Consider the following 19,707-nt stretch of genomic DNA (forward strand, 5'->3'; position numbering starts at 1 on the left):
CAGAAAATGGGGTCCTATTCTATTTTCCCCACTGCTTAAGATCTGCTTTCTTAGCTCCTTCTTCCGTTTTAACCCCCCACCCCTTCTCTACTCTCGTTTCTAATAGTCAGAGGGTGTTGCCCATCAGCCCACTCTACCTGGTTTGGACACATGATAGGGAGCTTGTTTTCAAAATTCTCTTGTCTCGTCTTATGGCCAACAGGTTCCAGCTAAATAAAGAAGCAAGACGATGGGGAATGTGGACCGGGTGGACTGGTCAAGATGCAGAGGTGGGGAGGAAGATGGGGAATGTGGACCGGGTGGACTGGTCAAGATGCAGAGGTGGAGAGGGGGAGATGCAGGCAGCTGGGCTCAGAAGGAGGATTCTGTTTTGCTTTGTTTTGGTTTTTCAAGACAGGGTTTTGCTGTAGCTTTGAAGCCTGTCCTGGAACCAGCTCTCGTAGATCAGGTTGACCTTGAACTCCCAGAGATCTGCCTGCCTCTGCCTCCAGAGTGCAGGGATTAAAGGCGTGCGCCACCACCACCCGGCTGGGAGAGAGAATTCTTATACCACAGTTCTTACCATGTTCTTCCAGAGGGCAACGGCTGCGCGGGCATGAGTCTTGACGTTAAAGTGGAAACAGTCAGGGGCAAAGTAGGAGTTGTCAGGCAAGCCCTCCTAGTCACCAGGCAGAAAGGGAGGAGCAGTTATAGATGGCAGAAAATGCGGCCGCACACCCTCTGGGGGCTCCCCTTACCTTCAATGCATCATTTCCTTACCGGGGTCCTTGGCACGGCCACATTTTCAAGGAACGGCTGGAGAACCACAGTGAAATCATCCCTGGTGTCATATCGTCCGCTCTCGATCAGCTGTTCAGTTCCTTCCTGCCAGAGGAGACAAGAGACAGGGGTTGGAACAGCTGGAGAAACACAATGAAACCTGTCTCGTGTCTTACCACCCACTTTCAACCAACACTTGAATTCCTTTGTCAGGAGGCGATGGAGAAAATGGGTTGCCGTGAAGAGTGCTCTTTGACCTCATTCTGTAGCTTCAAAGAAGCTGCCCTGTGGCCCCTAACACCCTTGAATGTGCTCCCATTGGCACAGTCCTTGTCGTCACCATTCACTCAGTCAACAAGCTACTTAGCATCAATAACTCTGCCTGGCACAGACCTCCCAGAACCCCGTGCAGGGGCAGAACCCTCTTCCAGCTTACCTGATACTGCCTGTTCCTTTCAACCAGGGCGGCAAATTCTGTTGAGTTATCATCAAACTTCAGGACACAAGGACACAGAGACCTGCCAACAAAACCAAAAAGATGTCCGGGGTCATCCTACTGAATGAGCGATTCAGAAGTTCTGGCCTGGGCTTCGATGTATTTCTTTTTCAGTTAAAAGCATCAGGAATCTTGGTCTGGGTCAAAGCAAGCCACAGGAGACATCCATGAACTTGCTCTCCCTGAGGTCTGGAGGAGAGGTCCTACGGAACTGAGTCACCTGATGGTTATGTGAAGATATGCAGAGAGACACAGCTCCTTCTAAACAGCAACAGTGACCAGAGCAATAACGGCTAGTACGCACTGCATGGTAATGGTGCCAAGCGCCACGTATTAATATGTTTAAATCTCCCGGCCGTTCCAGAAATCATTATTGACCTTGTTTTACAGGCTCGCCACCCTAGTGATTTCAGAGGCTGAGGAAGATGACCACGAGTTTGAAGGCAGTCTGGGCAACTTAACAAGATACTGTTCTCAACGAGAAAAGAAAAGCTGGGTGGGGGATGTGGCACAGTTGGTAGAGTGCCTGTCTAGCATGCATAAGACCTTGGGTTCTGTCCCTCACACCCCCAAACTGGGTGTGATGGTCTCTGCCTGTAATCCTAGCACTCTGGGAGGTGGAGGCAGGAGAATCAGAAGTTTAAGGTCATTCTCAGCTATAGAGAAAGTTTGAAGCCAGCCTGGGATATGCAGGATATTGTCCAAAAATTAACAAAGTGTAAAAAGGGCTAGGGGTATAGTTCAGTGGTAGCGGACTTCCCTAGGACAACCGTGCTCCTGAGTTTACCAAAGGGGTGGAATAGAGAGGCGACCAAGGTTAAGTAACGTTCTCAAGGTCACACAGCCGAGGCAACTGCAACAGGGACTTTTAACTCAGTCTCCGAACTAATCTGCCTCTGTCAGTCTGCAGCTCTCCTCTGGCTTACCACCCAGAAAATCTGGACTTTTCACCTGGGGGATAAGGTAATACTAGCCGGGGTGGTTCAGCATAGATGTCGCACCACAGAGGAAGCCTGGCCACTGAGACAGAACAGCAGAGAGGTGGAGGATGTGGTCACAAGACAAGGAAGCCCTGGATTTTGTCAACACTGACAGCGTCATCTCCCAACGGGCTTGGCCAATGCCTTTTCCGAACGTTGTGTTTTGGTGGCCTGCAAATCTTTACAGCGATCAGTAGTGGGGGGCTTTGGGGAATGCTGCTCTGGCGTGGAAAGAATATACGTTCTGGATCCCCTGCATGTCCCAGTGAGTGGAGAAAGTGGGAGCCTTGGCTGAGTCAGCAGCTGAAAATAGCACACCCGACACCAGCTGTGCTAATAGACACGGCACTGGCAGGCAGCCTGTTTCTGCTCCGCGGCACCCTGAAGCCTTCTCCAGGGAACCTGTGCTGTCTACCCGTACTCCCCTAGGGAACAGTTGGCAGAGTTCTCCAAGGATCAGTCAGTATGCCCCCTTAATTTCCAAGAACAAGGCTGGCCCTTGTGAATTATTCATTCAGTTATTCAGCAAACAGCTCCTGAGTCCCTCCCCCGTGCCGGCTATGACTCAGAGCTCACAGGCTATGGGGGAGAATCACCACAAGGCGGTGACTAATGACCACGTGGTATGCTCAGGGCCGTGGTCGGGACAGAGCTAGAGGGCAGGGGTGGGGGGTTGGGGGTTTGCACAGCCCCTGTGACCTGGTCAAAGGATGCAGAGGAGGCTTTCAGGGCAGAATCGGTGGGAAATGGTCATGCTTCAGTTAGAAGAACAGCTTCTTTCCAAAGCATGCACTTATAATGGAGCAAGAGAGAAGCCATCTTTGGTTGGTTCTGGAGGCTGAGGAGAGCCTCTTAGAAGCATCCTTGAAGAATGCTGTTCTCGGAACCCTGTGGATTCTGATCTCCCTTCTTTCTCTTTTAAGGGGTGACAGTAAAGCTGTGTCTGTTCCACCTGGAGCACAAACATGCCAGTCAGACACACTGTCCTGGGGGGAGGCCTCTGGGAGGTGGTCACTACGCTCTGGCTATTCTGTGAGATAGGTCTTAGCAGTGGGCTGAGTGCTCCCCAAGTCTTACCTATGACCTGACCCCATTCCTAGCATCCTCTTTTCCCTTCCTGAGGCTGCCATGGCAACAGAAACAGGAAGAGATGCCACATGTGCTTCCTCAGAGAGAATGTTGAGGCCTGATACTGATTAAAACAAATATCCTGAGATGTCACCCATAGGTTAAAATGTGGGGTGGTCCTACACTCTACCCTGGAATTTCCTAGAGAATATGCTAATCCCCACAACCCTTTCAGAACAGGGGAGAAGCATCCAGCAGACCTGAGGATAAGCCTCGGGCAGCTGACTTTAGTTTCTTTGTAGAGGTCCCTCAGGCCGATGATCTCAAGCACCTTCACCATGTTCACAAAGGCCCGGGGAACCTGCAGAAACAGAATCAGTCACCATGTCAACACAGTAGGTCAGCATCAGCTGCTCACACGGGGGGGGGGGGGGGGCTCAGATCATGTGACTTCTTCCTGGCCCCACCCAGCTCCTTTCTCCTTTCATGTCTGCTCTCTGAGGATGCCAGTGCAGGCAGACTTTGGCCAAGGAGGTCTCAGAATGAAGCCAGAGCTGCGTCTAGGCTTCTCTGAGGCCACAGGTGATGGCTATGACAGAGCTACTCAGAGGCCCCGTGTGGTTTAAGCTCCGTACCTCTGCATGGAGAATGTCCAAGGCCGCCTTGATGTTGTCTGTGAAGTTTTGGGGAGAATAGTGATCCTGCAGGCAGAGGGAGAATCTCCTGAGGCCCATGAGTCACCCCATCTCCTCCCTACTAAGCAGGATTGCTTCTTATTCTGGCTTCTCCTCTTTCTGTATTTCAGTCAGAGTTGGCAAAATTGAAACATAGGGTTTGTCTTTGGGGGCCCTCGTTACAATGTTTGAGCTCACCACGGCTCTCAGGAAAGGGTCCTTTCTTTTGCCCAGAGCCAGGGAAAACTCGGAATTGATTTAGTAGTGATTAGGGGTAGAGCCTTAGCTACACCATGTCTCTTCTGTAAACCCCTCAGAAATGGGGGTGTTGGGGCAGATGCTGACCTCAAGCTCTGCAATGTAAAATACTCTCTGGTTCTCCTGTCTGTCCTCTTCTTGTGTGGTCACAGAGAGCGCCTAGGCTGTAGCATCGATCACATCTAAGCTTTGCCTCAAGGATGCAGAGTGGGGAAAGAAGGGCTTGTGGAGCCCCAAAACATAAATACACTTTTTTATATCTATGGTTTTAGAATTGGGGGTGGAGCTAGAATGAATGTATACAGGTAGGCATCCATGTATATGCATACGCAGGCCAGAGGCTGGCATCAGGTATCTTCCTCAGTGGCTCCACCTTGTCTTTTGGGACAGGGTCTTTGACTGAATCTGAACCTTCGCTAGACTGGTAGGCTAGCAAGCCCCAGGAATACCTTCGTCTGCCTCGAGCACCAGGGTTACAGGCGTGCACGGATGCGGGCACACCGGGGTCCCAGGTGTGCACGGATGCGGGCACACCGGGGTCCCAGGCGTGCACAGACACGGGCACACCGGGGTCCCAGGCGTGCACAGACACGGGCACACCGGGGTCCCAGGCGTGCACAGACATGGGCACACGGGGGTTACAGGCGTGCATGGAGACAGGCACACCGGGGTTACAGGCGTGCAGATTCAACCTCAGGCCTTTATGCTTGTATGATGACATTTTACTGGCTGGGCCATCTCTCTAAGCTCATTTTCAGAGCAAGGAAGTGGAACCCCTTTTCTGGATAAAATCTGAGAACCCCACTTTATACAGGATAAAGCTGTGATTCCTGGGAGGAAGTTGGGAGGGGTACCAACGTCCCAAAGCCTTACCTGTCCCCAGCAGCCTGTCGGTGATCCTGAGGGGCCCCTTAAACCTCAGCTTTAAAGTTCCTAGCCCTTGGTGACTCTGACGCCAGGAAAGTGCATAAGGTGCGGGGGGGTGGGGGGGCAGGTCATCCCCTCCTGCTATCTCAGGTCCCTCACTCCCTAACCCAGGATGCACCTTTGCATCCCAGCTGCAGGTCTCCTGCAGTATGTGCCGAGAACCTCCCTGTTCTCTGTACACCAAGCCTACTTTGGTTGTGGACTCTCTTATTTATGTATCGTCAGAACACCATGGTGATGTCTCTTGTGGTATGAAGAGTTGCTGGTTTCTGGCCCCTGGCTCAGGGAAACCCCAAGGACAGAGTTTGTATCTCATTTGCCACTGCTCACCACTGAACCTTGCCTTATCACCTCTGTGGGAAAACACTTTCTCTAGAGACGGACAGAGGTGGCATTGGCAAGGCCGGAAGTGCTGTGGAGGGCCCATAATTAGCTATGAAAACAAGTAAGAGTTTCCCAAACAACAAAAGGTTTTCTTGCAGGCTCCCTCAGTCTTCCAGGTGAACGTCCTCGGGTCTCAGCATAAATGAATCCTCACTGGATCCATGCCAAGCCATGAACGGAGTCCTGACCTAGCTATGCTGTTCCAGGAGGCAGTGGCCAACTACAGAAATCCTTCCCAAGGGCCAGGGGCCGGGGACTTACCAGGTCATTGCAAGAAGCACAGAGGTCATTGCCTCCTATGAAGACAGTGATTATCTTCCAGTCATTCTCAAAGTCTATTGTCTGAAATGAATAGAAAACAGGGTCCAGTTGGAAACTCTCGAAGGGGCAGCTCTGCCATGCAGCGGAGAGTTCAGACCTTTTGTTCGCACAGTAGGATGTAGGTCTGCTTTCGCCTGCCCCAGTAGCAGGAGCTCCCTGAGTTTTGCTCTCAGTCTTCAGCATGGCAAGGAAGTAGGTGGGAGATAGGAAAATAGGTCCTGGCCCTGGGAAGGGAAGGTTGCTCTAAATCTTCTAAAAATCTGAGGTTTTCAACTGGCTTCACAGAAGACAGACCAACCTCCATTAAGAAGAAACGTCCCTAATTCAGATAAAGTTAAGGCACCTATGAAAATTCCAGCTAGGGCTGGGCATAGTGGTCCACGCCTTTAGTCCCAGCACTAAGGACGCAGAGGCAGGTGGATCTCTGAGTTTGAGGGCAGCCTGGTCTACAGAGAGAGTTCTAAGACAGCCAGAGCTACATAGAGAAACCCTGTCTTAAAAAACCAAAACAGAAAAAAAGAAAAGAAAGAAAGGAAGGAAAAAAGGAAGAAAGAGAAGTCCCAGCTAGTAGCTGGTCAGAGCAACACGGCAGTTCAAGAACATGACCAGGAGAGTTTGCCACCTCTAGACTCCACCCTCCTGCAAGAGAGAGCTAGAGACGTGTTTGACGGGAAGTGGGCACACACACTCCACACACCAAGGCCCAAAGGTGGCTGTGAGAAGAACAATGGGAAGGGAAGAGACAGGATGCAGGGAAGTTTGCAAAGAGACACATTCTGAAGCTTTCTCGATGATGGAATTTTGGGGGTACATTACATTGCATAAAAATAACCAATCTTGACCCCCTTTTTGTTATTTTATCTACCTGAGACCACCTCCCAAACCAGGTCTGCACTGAGCCTGTGCCGAGAGGATCTTACACTCATCTATTAGAACCCAGCTCAAACACCTGCCTCCCTTCCTCATCCTCCCAAGCAGAGGACCTGTTCCTGTCATCCCCTCCTCTGCTCTGTAATACGTAACTATCTTTACAAAGCACGAGTCAGCTGTTTCATGATCTTGATCCTTCAGTGTTTGTTTCCTTTTAAGAACTCCTGGAGGATGGGACTGTTGTACCGTCCTCACGCATCTACAGACCTTGGCCGGTAATACAAGTTTACTGTGTACAGCCGGCTAATATAGTGAATGGGAACCCTGTTTGCAAAGGAACAGAGGTACAGGGTTCAGATCTGCTAGAAACCTGGATCCTATGCCTCTCCTCTCACCCTACTACTGACTTCCCAGTGTCTATGGATCCAACCTCCTGCTCTAGGGAGTCCCACCTGATGTGCCCAGACTCACCGTGTCTGCCTTCATCAGGCTCACCAGCTTTTGGGCCTGGGTAGTTAAATCCCTGTGGGAACACACAGTAAGGAGCTGAATGAGGACCAGCGACTGGAAGGGCAACGTAGCAGAGACAGTAGCATCTGGCAGTCAACTTCGGGGGCGGCAGGGCAGCCCCACCACACAGAGCTCCTTCTCGACCCAGGCTCCGCTGGGGAGGACTGACGGCCTGAGAAGGACAGACGCTTGCACGTTTGAGGGGTTGACTCTCAGTGAGTTTATTATCAGGTCGGTGTATTTAATGATAGACTTCCGGTTTCTCTTCCAAGCTAGGCTTGTTCAAGGCAGATAGGTCTCACGTAAATGTTTTACATCATGTGCCACTCAACTCAAGCCCATGTTAACAGACGCCATGGCCCTCCCTCCTGACAAGGTGATCTCAGTTTAAAAGGACTACAGAGCTGGAGATAAGCTCGTGCTTGCTTAGCACGAACAGTCTCAGGCTCAGTCTCCTCCGTACTGTGAGACAAAAACTGTGACACGGAGATCAACCTGCTTATGGAAAGTCATCGTGGGTGCAAATAAGACTCCAGCAGCCCCTTGAATACAAGCTACTATTCGCTGGATAGCATGGTTTGACTCCCAGGTCTACCCACGACCACTTCTCTGAAATCTTTACCTGACAGACGCAGTACTTTCCTTTATATAACAAATCAGTGTCTTGCCTTCTATAGGCATTGAGAGAATCAAATGAGGGTCACATAAAGAATTTAGCACCTGCCGGGCGGTGGTGGCGCACGCCTTTAATCCCAGCACTTGGGAGGCAGAGGCAGGTGGATCTCTGTGAGTTCGAGACCAGCCTGGTCTACAAGAGCTAGTTCCAGGACAGACTCCAAAACCACAGAGAAACCCTGTCTCGAAAAACCAAAAAAAAAAAAAAAAAAAAAAAGAATTTAGCACCTAACACAAGACAAGCATCCTTAGAATAATTTCCATTGTCACTAGCACCGTCAGCACCTGCAAAGTTCCTCCGGCACCACGCCCCAGGCAACGTTCACTGTCCTTCCTCTGGCCCAATTGTTTTGATCTTGGCCCCAGAACACTGGGTATCAGAGACCTGGGAGGAGGGCTTTGAGTCAGTCACTCAACCTGCTTTTTCATCTGTGGATCTGACACTATCAGGGCAGCCCCTCTGTCTTTGAACCTGAGTTTGGAATGGGTACTCCAAAAGCTCAGGCAATAATCCTTCTGTGTTGTCCGTCTTAGAGTTACTGTGTAGGACACAAGGATGCCAGCCATGAAGGTATTCTGTAACATGGGCACAGGAAAGGGGGTGACCAAGCTGAAAATAAGGCCTGTACGACCCAAGGCCAGATCCTGGGGTCAGTTTGCTGCACCTGTTCAGGCTAGATATTTTTGTGCTGTAGTTTCAAGTGTATAATATGGGAACAACTTCCCTGTGCCTGCTTTTCTCTGCCACCTGGATGTCTTTCCTAAGGCCACAAACTCAAGGCCGTGTGAGTCACACTTACTGCGGTCACTCAGGTCCTTGACTCTGACCATCCACTCTTACATGTCTCCCTGATCTAATCATGGTAGAACTGCCTTTCGTCTGGTGCTACCAGCTGAAGAGAAATTCTGTAAATGTTAAAGCCAGTTTGGGCTTGAAAGTGGCAGGTCACTAGCCTTTCACCCCTATCGCCAGCAAAGAAAGAAGCGGCCTTCAAAGTCATTCTCAAACCTGTTAGGCTTGGCATGAGCTGTCTTCCCTACGGGGAATAATTGCAAAAATTACTCAGAGGAGGCTGACAGCTCCAGGAGAGCCTTGAGAGCTAGGAAATCACCAGGGAATCTCGGGATGAAACTACAAAAAAAAAAAAAAAAAAATCTTCAGACCCATGTGAAAAAGTGTGGTCTGTTCTAAATTTGGGAGAAAAACTGGGGTAAAAGAGAAAATGTCTTTTCGTACATCTCCCTAAGTGGATGCGGTGTTCGTGTGTTATTGGCTTGGAAAAGGACCCCAAGGAACACTCAAGTCTTTGAATAGTGTGCAAGCAGGGTTGGGGGTGGGGGAAGACCAGGGACACTGATTTGTTCGTTAGGGATGGTCAGGTCAGCAGCACCATGATCTCCGAGTCCCTACACCTTCCTTCAGGGCAGCCCGGCTGAATTAGTGCTGAGACCACCATCCTCACCCAATCCATGCAAGGGCACAGCTCATAAGAGCTTTTGCATCCAAGATGGTGTCAACCTCACAACCTCCATGGTTTGTGAAAAAAGAGGCTTCCAATAGTCTTGTCTCTTTGCTTCAGAGGCTTGTAGAGACCAAGTAAGAAATGTGGCGGACACTCAGTGTTTTTCCTATGACACAGGAAATCCTCAAGAGTGCAGAGCCCAAAATGACCCTCTAAGGAAGGCCAGGAGCAAGACTCAAAAGCAATAGTAGCAAGAGAACAATGGGAACTTCCCATGGGCCCATTTACAGTCACTGCTTAGTGAGGGAATAAGGATTACAGACGAGGCCAGGGGATCTACGTGAAATATATGCAGGGCATCAGAGGAATTCCCTTGGTTCCTAGAGCAGGGCTGAGTGTCCACGGCTAGATTCGTGTGTCTGACAGCATAGGACACTCCTAAGACAGCCCGTTCCAGCTGTTCACCCTGACTCTGTACCCAGATCAAGACTCTCCACCTACACTAAAATCCGGGCCAAGGCAAGCTCTGCCAGGCACCCCTGCTTCTGTCCTCCCCACCTTGCGCTCCCCGCCCCGCAGGACACCCAGGCTCACTCTGCTTTGGCTCCTGCCACGGCCTGGTTGAAGAATGCATTGGCAGTAGTTTCTCTCCCGGTGCCAACAGAGAAGCCCTTCAAGGAGGGGTTGAATTCCCGGAGGATGTCTGGAAAGACAAGGGACATATTTACCAACGGTCCCAAGGCAATCTTCCCAAGCCCCTTTTTGTTTTGTGACAGGGTCACCTAGGTATAGCCCAGGCTATCCTCGAACTGGTGATTTTCCTAATGAAGCCTCTTGAGCGCTGGGATTACATGGCCAACTGTCAAGTTCCTTTGGCCACTCTGTGGAGGACAGAGCATAGCCTCGGTCCCAAAGCCCAGCACGGAACAGAATGTTGGGTGCCCCAGACTTTACAGCAGTGGTCCTCAGCTCCCTAATTCTGTGACCCTTGAATGTCTCATGCTGTGCTGACCCCTACCATACCATTATTTTTGGTGCTACTTTATAACTGTAAATTTGCTACTATTATGAACCATAATGTAAATACGGAAGGTTTTATGTGGCCCCTGTGAAATGTCCTTCAACTCCCACAAGGGTTACGACCCACAGGTTGAGAACCCCCGCTTTATCAGGCACAGCACTGAAGATTTTCCCGTCAGGTCCTTGTTTCTTTAGGGATTTTTTTTTTTTTTTATCATGAAAGGCTGTTGAAGTCTTTTCCTGCATCTATTGAGATGATCATGTGATTTCTGTCCTTACTAATTTGTATATGTCAATGCAACCTTGTATCTCTGGAATGAAACTGACTTGCATATGGTCTCAATGTGTTCTTGAATTTAATTTGCAAGAATTGAAAATTTTTGCATCTATAATCACAAAGGAAATGGGTCTTTTTTATGCTCTTCTGTGTTCAGCAGGGTTGGTGTGAGGACAATGCTTGCCATGTAGTGTGAGGTAGGAGGCGTTCCTGCCCTTGCTGGTATGGAATGGTCAGGGCCACTGTCAGCTCTTCCTCAAAGGTCTGCTAGAAGTCATCGGTCAGTCTGTCCCATTCTGGCTTTTCTCTTCACCTAAAAGTTAATTTCCTCATCTTCTTCTTCAAATGTCCTGTTCCATCAATTTTTAGAGCATTTTGCTGGATATAGCGATTTTGATCGACAGTTCTTTACTTTCAGGGCTCAAAATATATAATTCCACATTCTTCTGATTTTTATGGTGGCTAATGAGATCTGTTATTATTCTGATGTATTTCCCTTTGTGAGCAAGTTTGCACGTCCCCCTTACAGCTATTAATATTGTTTCTTTACTTTCTAACTTTTGATATGCTGTCTATAATACATTGTGGTTCTTGGGCCAGGTAGATTTTGGATTCTAAATGTCTCATCTTTGAGTATTTTTCTCTAGATTTGAGAAACCTTATGCTATAAATTAGATTGGATTATTTTGTATTCATTTAGTATTTATCTCTATCTTATCCATTCTCTTTCTTTCTTTCTTTCTTTCTTTCTTTCTTTCTTTCTTTCTTTCTTTCTATTTTGTTTCTCGAGATAGGGTTTTTCTGTATAACAGCCCTAGCTCTCCAGGAACTCACTCTATAGACCAGGCTGATCTCAAACTCACACTCTGTAGAGCAGGCTGGCCTCGAACTCACAGAGATCTACCTGCCTCTGCCTCCCGAGAGCTGGGATTAAAGGTGTGCACCACCACTGCCTGGCTCATCCAGCTTATTTTATCTGTTCTTAGGTTTGGCCTCTTGATCATATCCTAGAGTTCCTAGACATTATGGTCATAATGTTTTTTTTTTTATTGCTATTTGATCAAAGATTTCATCAACCTGTTCCTCCATTCCTTATATTTTTTATGGTTATAGCTATTGGCAACACTTTGCTTTATAGAACCTGATTTCACTGAGACTCTCCCTTCTGATTTCTGTTCCCCCTACGTCTTGACGTCCTTGCTGACTTCCCCCCACACTGCGAACCTGTTCATCCACGCTTGCTGATCATCAGTGCTTGCGTCTGTCTTTAGGGTGGCATGCCCTGCCCTGGAGAGTGGCTGATGCCACCGGGGCAGAATTGTGTCTCCCCCACACCCTGTACCGGAGCACCTGCTGGGTTAAATCGAGCAGGGCACTGGACGGGGGTACGTCCTGACCTTGCACTGGCAGTCAATTCCACACAACCGTTTACCCCAAATCTCCTCCCGCTAGGAAAGAAGGCTGAACAGATAAGCTAAGTGCGTCAGGGGGAGGCCGCCTGAGAGATGACACGATCTCAGTCATTTGTAAAGCACTTTAGTGGATGTTCTTGGAACAATATGACGTCCAGCCATCTTCCCAGGCCACCTCAAAGCCAAGATCATCACACTCACAGAAGCAGCCTAAGTCACCTCCTAGCAACAGGGGACAGGAAGTACTCATGACATGGAACTGTACTTATTTAAATTCAACACGGTTTTCCAGGAACTAAAATAGATAATAGGCATGAAGTCGAATCGGGCATGCCAGTGTGGACATTAAGTATCCCTACTGTTGGCCGGGTGGTGGTGGCGCACGCCTTTAATCCCAGCACTCGGGAGGCAGAGACAGGCGTTTCTCTGTGAGTTTGAGGCCAGCCTGGTCTACAAGAGCTAGTTCCAGGACAGGAACCAAAAGCTACGGAGAAACCCTGTCTCGAAAAATCCAAAAAAAAAAAAAAAAAAAAAAAAGGCTGTCTATCTAGCCTTGCTAGCTTAAAACTGTGTCTTAGCTCAAGATATACCAAAGGGATATATACCTGAAAAAGTAGTAAGAATGAAACCAACCAACCCCTACCCACCCTCCCTGGGAAAAATTCTTAGGGGTATCTAAGAAGAAAATAATTCACTATAAATATTGTCTAATGCCTTATTAAAAGAAAGTGCACTAAGAATGAACACTGGGATGGGCAGCACTAAAGATAAGGAATCAAATAGCATAATGGAAAGCACTGCCCATAGCCACAGCCCAAAAGATTAAAGGTAGACCCCCCTCTCGGAAAAATGTAGCCAGGCTTTAAAAAAAATAATCTGAGCGGGTTGTTGGCAAAGCCTTAAGGAAAATGTTGAGCCCCAAATATGACTGTTTGCATGGCCTGAGCAAGGTAACTTCATCTCTCAATGCTGCAATACTACGGGTTCATACAGCAAGGTCCTTGTGAACAGAGATGCCCACGCCTCCCAGGCCTAGGCTCTGAGTCCAGAATGGCGGTCCAACCCTTCTTTATCGGATCACTTTTAAATGATTGTCCTAAGATTTGGTCTAAGCTCTCTTTTATTTTCTTACTCGTTTATTGGATAAAGACGACTTCCTGTTGAAAAGCACCAAAAAGCTGACAAAACCTTCCAAGGCTTTGATTAGCTCAGGAACCGAGCCTGGATGGCAGCCACGGGGAAGCAGTGCCCCCTACTGCACGCAGCTGCGTCCTGCTGCCTTGAGAGGCTTGCGGCCGCCAGTAGGGGGCGCAGTGAGCTTAGGCGTAACCACCCGCCCCAAAACACTAAGGCACTCACTGGCCAGGGTGGTCACCGTCTTGATGTTCTCATCTCCTCCTATGCTGTTGGTGAGAAGGGAGAAAGGAAATGAAGGTTTAAAGGGCCAGCCAAACCTAAACAAAACAGATTTCCCTCCGGAATCACAGCTCCAGGGACTCAAAACGCCCATAATTTCTTCACGAGAACTAAAAACCAAATCAGAACGCGACACTTTTCCTCTCTCCCTGGACACCAGAGCAAACAAACAGACATGAGAACTTAAACTGTCGCTTCTGCAGCGGCTCCTATAGTTTTAGCTTTGAGTCCCTCTCATGCTGGAGCAGGGAGAATGGAGTTGGTCTCTTTCACTGCCTTTCCCAATCCAGAGGAATTCTTTTGTGGCCAGCCAGGTGCCAAGCAGCTTCTCCATTAATGTCACTATGTCACTAGCTTACGCTGGTCTTTCTGTTCCTGCTTAGCTTGGAAAAGCTGTTTTTGAAAGGGCATCCTTGTCAGGGTCTCCTGACCCAAGTCACCAAAGTCTCAAGATAGCACCGACTTCTATGGACAAAACATTCGTGCGCTTTCACTGCCCCCGCCACCCTGCCACCTCCCATCCCCCCCACCCCTCCACCCCACCACCCTGCCAACACCTCCCCCCCCCCACCTCCCACCAAACTCCTGTCCACACCTCCTGTTCTAGGGATTATAGTTTTTTGGAGAGGTCGATAAATTGAATATAGAAGTTTGATATAAAAAGAACAAGATAGCCCAACCCCACTTGATGATCTGTTTTTCTAGAAGGCTCGGGGGCCTTTGCCTTGCTCACCTCCAGGACAGGCCTCGGTACTGAGTTAAGACGTCCAAGACATTCCCAGTTTTGGACCCGGCCCCATTGGCTGCCTGAAAGAGAAAGCAAATAGCGGATGGGCATCACTGCTTTTTCTCAGGATACCACAGCTGTCCACCTATTGATGTCCAGGCCCTTAGCCTGGGCAGGATGCCTAGGAAAGTTCTCAAATCCAGATGGAACCTGCTTTGGATACCTTTCCCGTCCTTTCTGGGATTAGTGTGCGCTCCCACTGGGAGAGCCTGGTGCCACATACAGCTAATCCCTCCTCCGGGAAACCCTGTCTAGACTGCAGCTGAGAGATGCACAAGCTAACAGCATATATTTTTTCAAAAGCACATGCTTGAAGGTACTGTGTCCACTTTTAAAAGTTGTGAAATATATAATCAAATGAAGCGTTCGCTAAACCTGGCCTCATCACATCTACGCATGCGCAGGTGAGAAATGGCGTAAAATGTACTTGGGGTATCTGCTCCCCTGAAGCACGTATTTCTAAACTCCAGGTGGAATCCCCAGGTTATGCTTACTACAGTTTGGTACCAAATTCCCTTTTCTACCTGCCACCATGGCACACTTGCTGCCTCCCCCAGAAGTCCCGAGCACCTGTGTGATTCTCTATGGCTCTCTGTCCTGAGGGCATCTTCTAGGAGACCACGGAGGAGGGTAGGGGGTTGGGGTAAGATCAAGGCCTCCTTCAGCAGGAAATGACTAAAATACACAGCTAGTTAGATGCCAAGGACCAGCCTGCCAGTTTCTTCCAAGGGTTACACACAGTAGGACCTTTGGGACAAGCACCCGCTGGGGTCTCACAGAGGAGGTTGCTATAGGGATAACTAACATTCTGAATCCTAGGGCTTTTAGAGCCAGAAGCTGAACGACTGGGTACTCACTGCATCGCTCCTTATTGGTCGAACGTGAGGAATGCCAGCCCTCATAGGACTTTTGTCATGGGGCTACAGAGCGAGCTAATTTCACTATGACTAAGACACAATTGTCCTTGGAGAGTTCAAACCTGGAGATGCAAAAAAAAAAAAAAAAAAAAACTCTTCCCCTCCCCCCCGCCTGGCGGTGGCACACGCCTTTAATCCCAGCACTCGGGAGGCAGAGGCAGGCAGATCTCTGTGAGTTCGAGACCAGCCTGGTCTACAAGAGCTAGTTCCAGGACAGGCTCCAAAACCACAGAGAAACCCTGTCTCGAAAACAAACAAACAAACAAACAAAAGACTCTTCCCCCAAACCTGGAGATGTTGCCTTCTAACTGATCCAGGGGACAGCAGCTGGAAACAACAGCTGAACCCCACCAGGAGTGACCCTCGGGGACCTCCCCTGAGGCTCTCTACGGGATTGGGTTTGTTTGTTTTATAAACAGGTGGTTTGTTTGGGGCATCACTATGGGACAGTTCCAGAGGTAGGTTTGTTCATCTTTGGAACTTCCATGTCTTCTACTGACCCTCACTTCTCACCCCTACCTCCTACCCATCAGTCCTAGCTCCTAGCTCATCATCTCTTTTCCCTGTCTGAGGAGTAGTAGTCTTCTAGACTGGCTGAGTCTTTGGCAACACTCATGGCAAGAGATGCTGCCCCACCACAGACAGGACCCTCAGGGTCCTTCCACTTTTCCCCCATTGGCAAAGAATGCAGAGATTGGAGTGAATATCACACTGTATAAGACACGCTAGATATTGGACAGGGAGAGGGGATGTGGTGGGCTTGGAGATTAGGACCAGAAACAGGTTAGGATTAAAATCTCAATTTTCAGATCCATATTTTCATGTTCACTAAAATCTGCTCTCCCAGCTGGATACAGTAGCTCACAACTGTAACCCCAGCACTTGGGGGGTAGACCCACAAAGATCAGTAGTTCAAAGCTAACCTCAGCTACATAGTGAATTGAGGTCAGCCTGAGCTACATGAATCCTGGTCTAAAAAGCATAAACAAATTCAGGCAGTGGTGGCACATGGCTTTAATCCCAGCACTCAGGAGTCAAGGGCAGGTGGATCTATGTAAGTTTGAGGCCAGCCTGGTCTACAGAGTGAGTTCCAGGACAGTCAGGACTGTTATGCAGAGAAACCCTGTCTCGCAAAACTAAACCAAACAAACAAAATGCAAAAACGAAATCTCCTATTCCTTCTCCAGTTGAGGTCACCTACCGTGAGAGAGTCACCCAGGGCTCCAATCACCTTGATGTCAGCCGGCCTCAGCCTGTGAACTAAAAAGTAAATCTCGGGTGAATGGAGAATGAGGATTTCAGGAAGGTTCTGGACCTGGTTCCCTGTGCCTCAGGAAAGTGGCTGAGAAACTTAGCTTTCACCGTGGTGTACCTTGCTGCCACCAGCAGCCAACTCAGTGACTGAGTAATTGAACAGGATTTGCAGAGCCATCTCAGCTCCCGTTCCATGGAAATACCTTTACCACTTCCATGCTTCTGGCAGAGTGGCAGCTGCCACTCCCACTAAGGACTTGTACTGGGAAGGAAAAGGCCCTGATGTTTCTAGGATGTAAACTAACGCATGTATGGTCATGAATGTAGGCTGTGAGAGTATACAGATTAGCGGTCCTTCTACTGGGTTGTGCACGAGAATCACCTGGAGAGCTTGTTAAATCACACATGACCCCCCCCCCCCAACACACACATACACTCCCAAGAGCTTCTGATTCAGTAGGTCTTTAGTGAGTCTAAGAATTTGCATGTTTAATCCTCAGGCACCGTGGCTGCACCCAGTGCTGTCTGGGTACCACATTTTGAGAAATACCTTTTCATTTTGAAGCCATGGGCAGGGGTCCATTTCTGCATTTGTAGTAGAGACCATAACTGTTTCCTTCCAAGTCTAGGTACAAATTGGCTTCCACAACTGTGGCTGCCATTGCAAAGCCTGATGGTGTCTTTGGCGTCTTGTTTTGAGAGCCTAGAGTCACTTAAGTATCTTTAGAGTCTTCCTTCCCTCATCATCATGTCTTGAATTCACCGCACACATGTGCACACACGCGCACATTCCCTTTTACGTGATTACAGCCTACGTGGCCTTTCCCAGCCTTCCACAGCTACTCTGCGTGGTTAGCAGAACAATATCAAATCACAAACCCAGCTGCACACATTAACACACGCCTACAGGGCTAAGCATGGAAACTTCAAAATGACCTCTTCCCAAAGAAATCAGGCTATAAGAGGTAGGGAGGGGGGAAAAGCACACCAGAAAATGAGACCCATTCCCTCAACTCCAAAGTGGTTTATTTTAGCTTGTGTTGACGACAGTCAATTACTATATTTTCAGGGCCATAATAGTGAATTCTCTGAATGCCAACTGGTATGCGAAGGTTAGGGTAAGACTTTGTGAAGGCGATGGGCAGATTTGCCTCCACAGTTCCTACATTTATTATAGGCTGAGAAAAGTCCAGATGGCTTAGTGGGTAAAAAGCTCCTGCCACCGTGCCAAAAGACCCGAGTTCAGTTTCCAGATTTCACAGGGTGGAAAGAGAATTCCTGTAAGGTGGCCTCTGACCTCCACACATGCTCCATGGCACAAGCACACCCGCATTTATACATGTGCATGTAAAATTTAAAAAATGTAAAAAGCAACTCAGACCATAATTACCTCTTAAATTTGGTGGATAGAAATGAGACAGAATATATGCACATATACATATCTTCTCTGTTCCCCTACTGTGTGTGTGCATGTGTGTGTTCCCATGTGCATGTGTCCATGTGTGTTGTCCATGTGTGCATGTGTGTCCACGTGTGCGTGTCCCTGTGTGCGTGTGTCCCTGTGCGTGTCCATGTGTGCATGTGTGTGTCCATGTGTGCGTGTCCACATGTGTGCGTGTCCATGTGTGCATGTGTGTTTGCTTCTGGAGTGGCTTCTCTAGTTTGCCGCTCTGTATTCTCAGCCAGAGAGACTAGGCCGTATGAAATGAGGCCTGCTGGCTTATCTGACACTCTGCTGTCATGCTACGGCCCATGCACTTCTTTGGTTTAATATTCTGTAGACCTTGGCTGGAGGTTTATTAATACCATCACACTGATAAAGAATCAGAAATTTAATAAAAACACTTTAGTAATTGCTCCCTTTGGAAAGGCAACTATTTCAAGATAAGATTAAATTTATGTGGCCTGATTAGATAAATATTATCTGGAACACACTGTTCACTGCCTTGAGAGAAGTTTGACACTCATGATTAATTTATGGATGTTTCTACAGAGAGTCTTTATCAGAAGGCCATCCAAGCTTTGGGGCGGTATTATGAGCAGCGCGCAGCCTACACAAGTAAACATGGAGAAATGGCCTCTGCCCACAAAAAGCCATACTCAGGAGCAGCGATTAACAATTTGGTGTTTTATTCTTGTGTAGCCCAACAACTTGAACCACTCGGTGCTACAATCTTAAAAAAAAATCAATTTGCTCTCTGTTAGCTTGGGCTTCTCAATTCATTTGTTCTGCAATTTTAGGTGATTTTATAAAAAGATTTCTACAATGATGGTAATTTACTGACATTAGAATAAAACCCTGTTTCTGCCTTTGGAGATTTTAATCTACATATATAGGATAAATGGGTACCTTGCATACAGAAGAAGTGAGAGAAATATATTAATTTCACGAAGAAATGATAAGGTCTGAGGTGATGTATATGCTGGTTTTCCAGATTTGATTGTTTTGTGTTGTATTCGTGTATTTAAAGGCCACATTGTACTGCAAAAGTGTGGATGATTACTATGTATTTGCTATAAGCATATTAATAAAACATATTAGATTGAATGAAAGGTTATGTGATGGTGATTTTACAGATCTCAAAAGTTTAAATAAGAAACTTGGAGACCAAGGGATATATGGGAGGGCTTGAAGGGAGAAAAGGAGAAAGGAGAAATGAATTATCTCAAAAAAATAAGAAAAAATGTTAATGGGTTATTTAGGAAATAATAAAAACAAAGCCTGTAATTTGGGACCCCCCCCCCCAAACATCTTTGAGCCATTATTGTTGGAATCTGCTGATGTGGAAACTATGGCTATAGAAGACTAACTCCACTGACTTATCTGTTAGTCCTTCTCATTCCTACAATTATTAGACCTCAGTGAATGCTGACTTCCAGATAACGTCCTCTTACCTACCCTCCAGTTCACTAATTTCATTTTCTACTCTTTCTGTCTGTGCTGTTTACATATCAACAGGGGTCCCAATTTCAATGACTATTTCCCCACGTTAATTAGGGTCCCAATTTCAATGACTATTTCCCCATGTTAATTAATTAGGGTCCCAATTTCAATGACTATTTCCCCACGTTAATAAGGGTCCCAATTTTCATGATCCTATTTTCATATTTCAAAGTTGCACTCAATTCCTTAGCATTTTGGTGGTTCCTTCATCAAATCCTTAATTTGTTTAAAAACACTAAATGTATTTTTTTTTTTTTTAAAAAAAAATAATAACATTGGAGGAGGAAAATACTTA

General features: G+C 47.8%; 1 protein-coding gene across 1 annotated transcript in view; it reads right to left on the reverse strand.

Annotated features, from left to right (window-relative positions):
- Plb1 (phospholipase B1) overlaps positions 1–19,707 on the reverse strand; it is a 118,409-nt gene that overhangs the window by 46,835 nt on the left and 51,867 nt on the right. The window contains exons 19-30 of the mRNA XM_057785194.1: positions 16,416–16,474; positions 14,244–14,317; positions 13,454–13,497; positions 9,980–10,088; positions 7,209–7,260; positions 5,808–5,888; positions 3,939–4,004; positions 3,564–3,664; positions 1,196–1,277; positions 760–864; positions 563–658; positions 138–209 (exon numbers count right to left, since the gene is read on the reverse strand). Of these exons, the coding sequence (XP_057641177.1) occupies positions 138–209; positions 563–658; positions 760–864; positions 1,196–1,277; positions 3,564–3,664; positions 3,939–4,004; positions 5,808–5,888; positions 7,209–7,260; positions 9,980–10,088; positions 13,454–13,497; positions 14,244–14,317; positions 16,416–16,474 (941 nt within the window). The remainder of the gene's footprint in view (positions 1–137; positions 210–562; positions 659–759; positions 865–1,195; positions 1,278–3,563; positions 3,665–3,938; positions 4,005–5,807; positions 5,889–7,208; positions 7,261–9,979; positions 10,089–13,453; positions 13,498–14,243; positions 14,318–16,415; positions 16,475–19,707) is intronic.

This window comes from Chionomys nivalis, chromosome 1 (genome assembly GCF_950005125.1).
Source record: "Chionomys nivalis chromosome 1, mChiNiv1.1, whole genome shotgun sequence".
NCBI lineage: Eukaryota > Metazoa > Chordata > Mammalia > Rodentia > Cricetidae > Chionomys > Chionomys nivalis.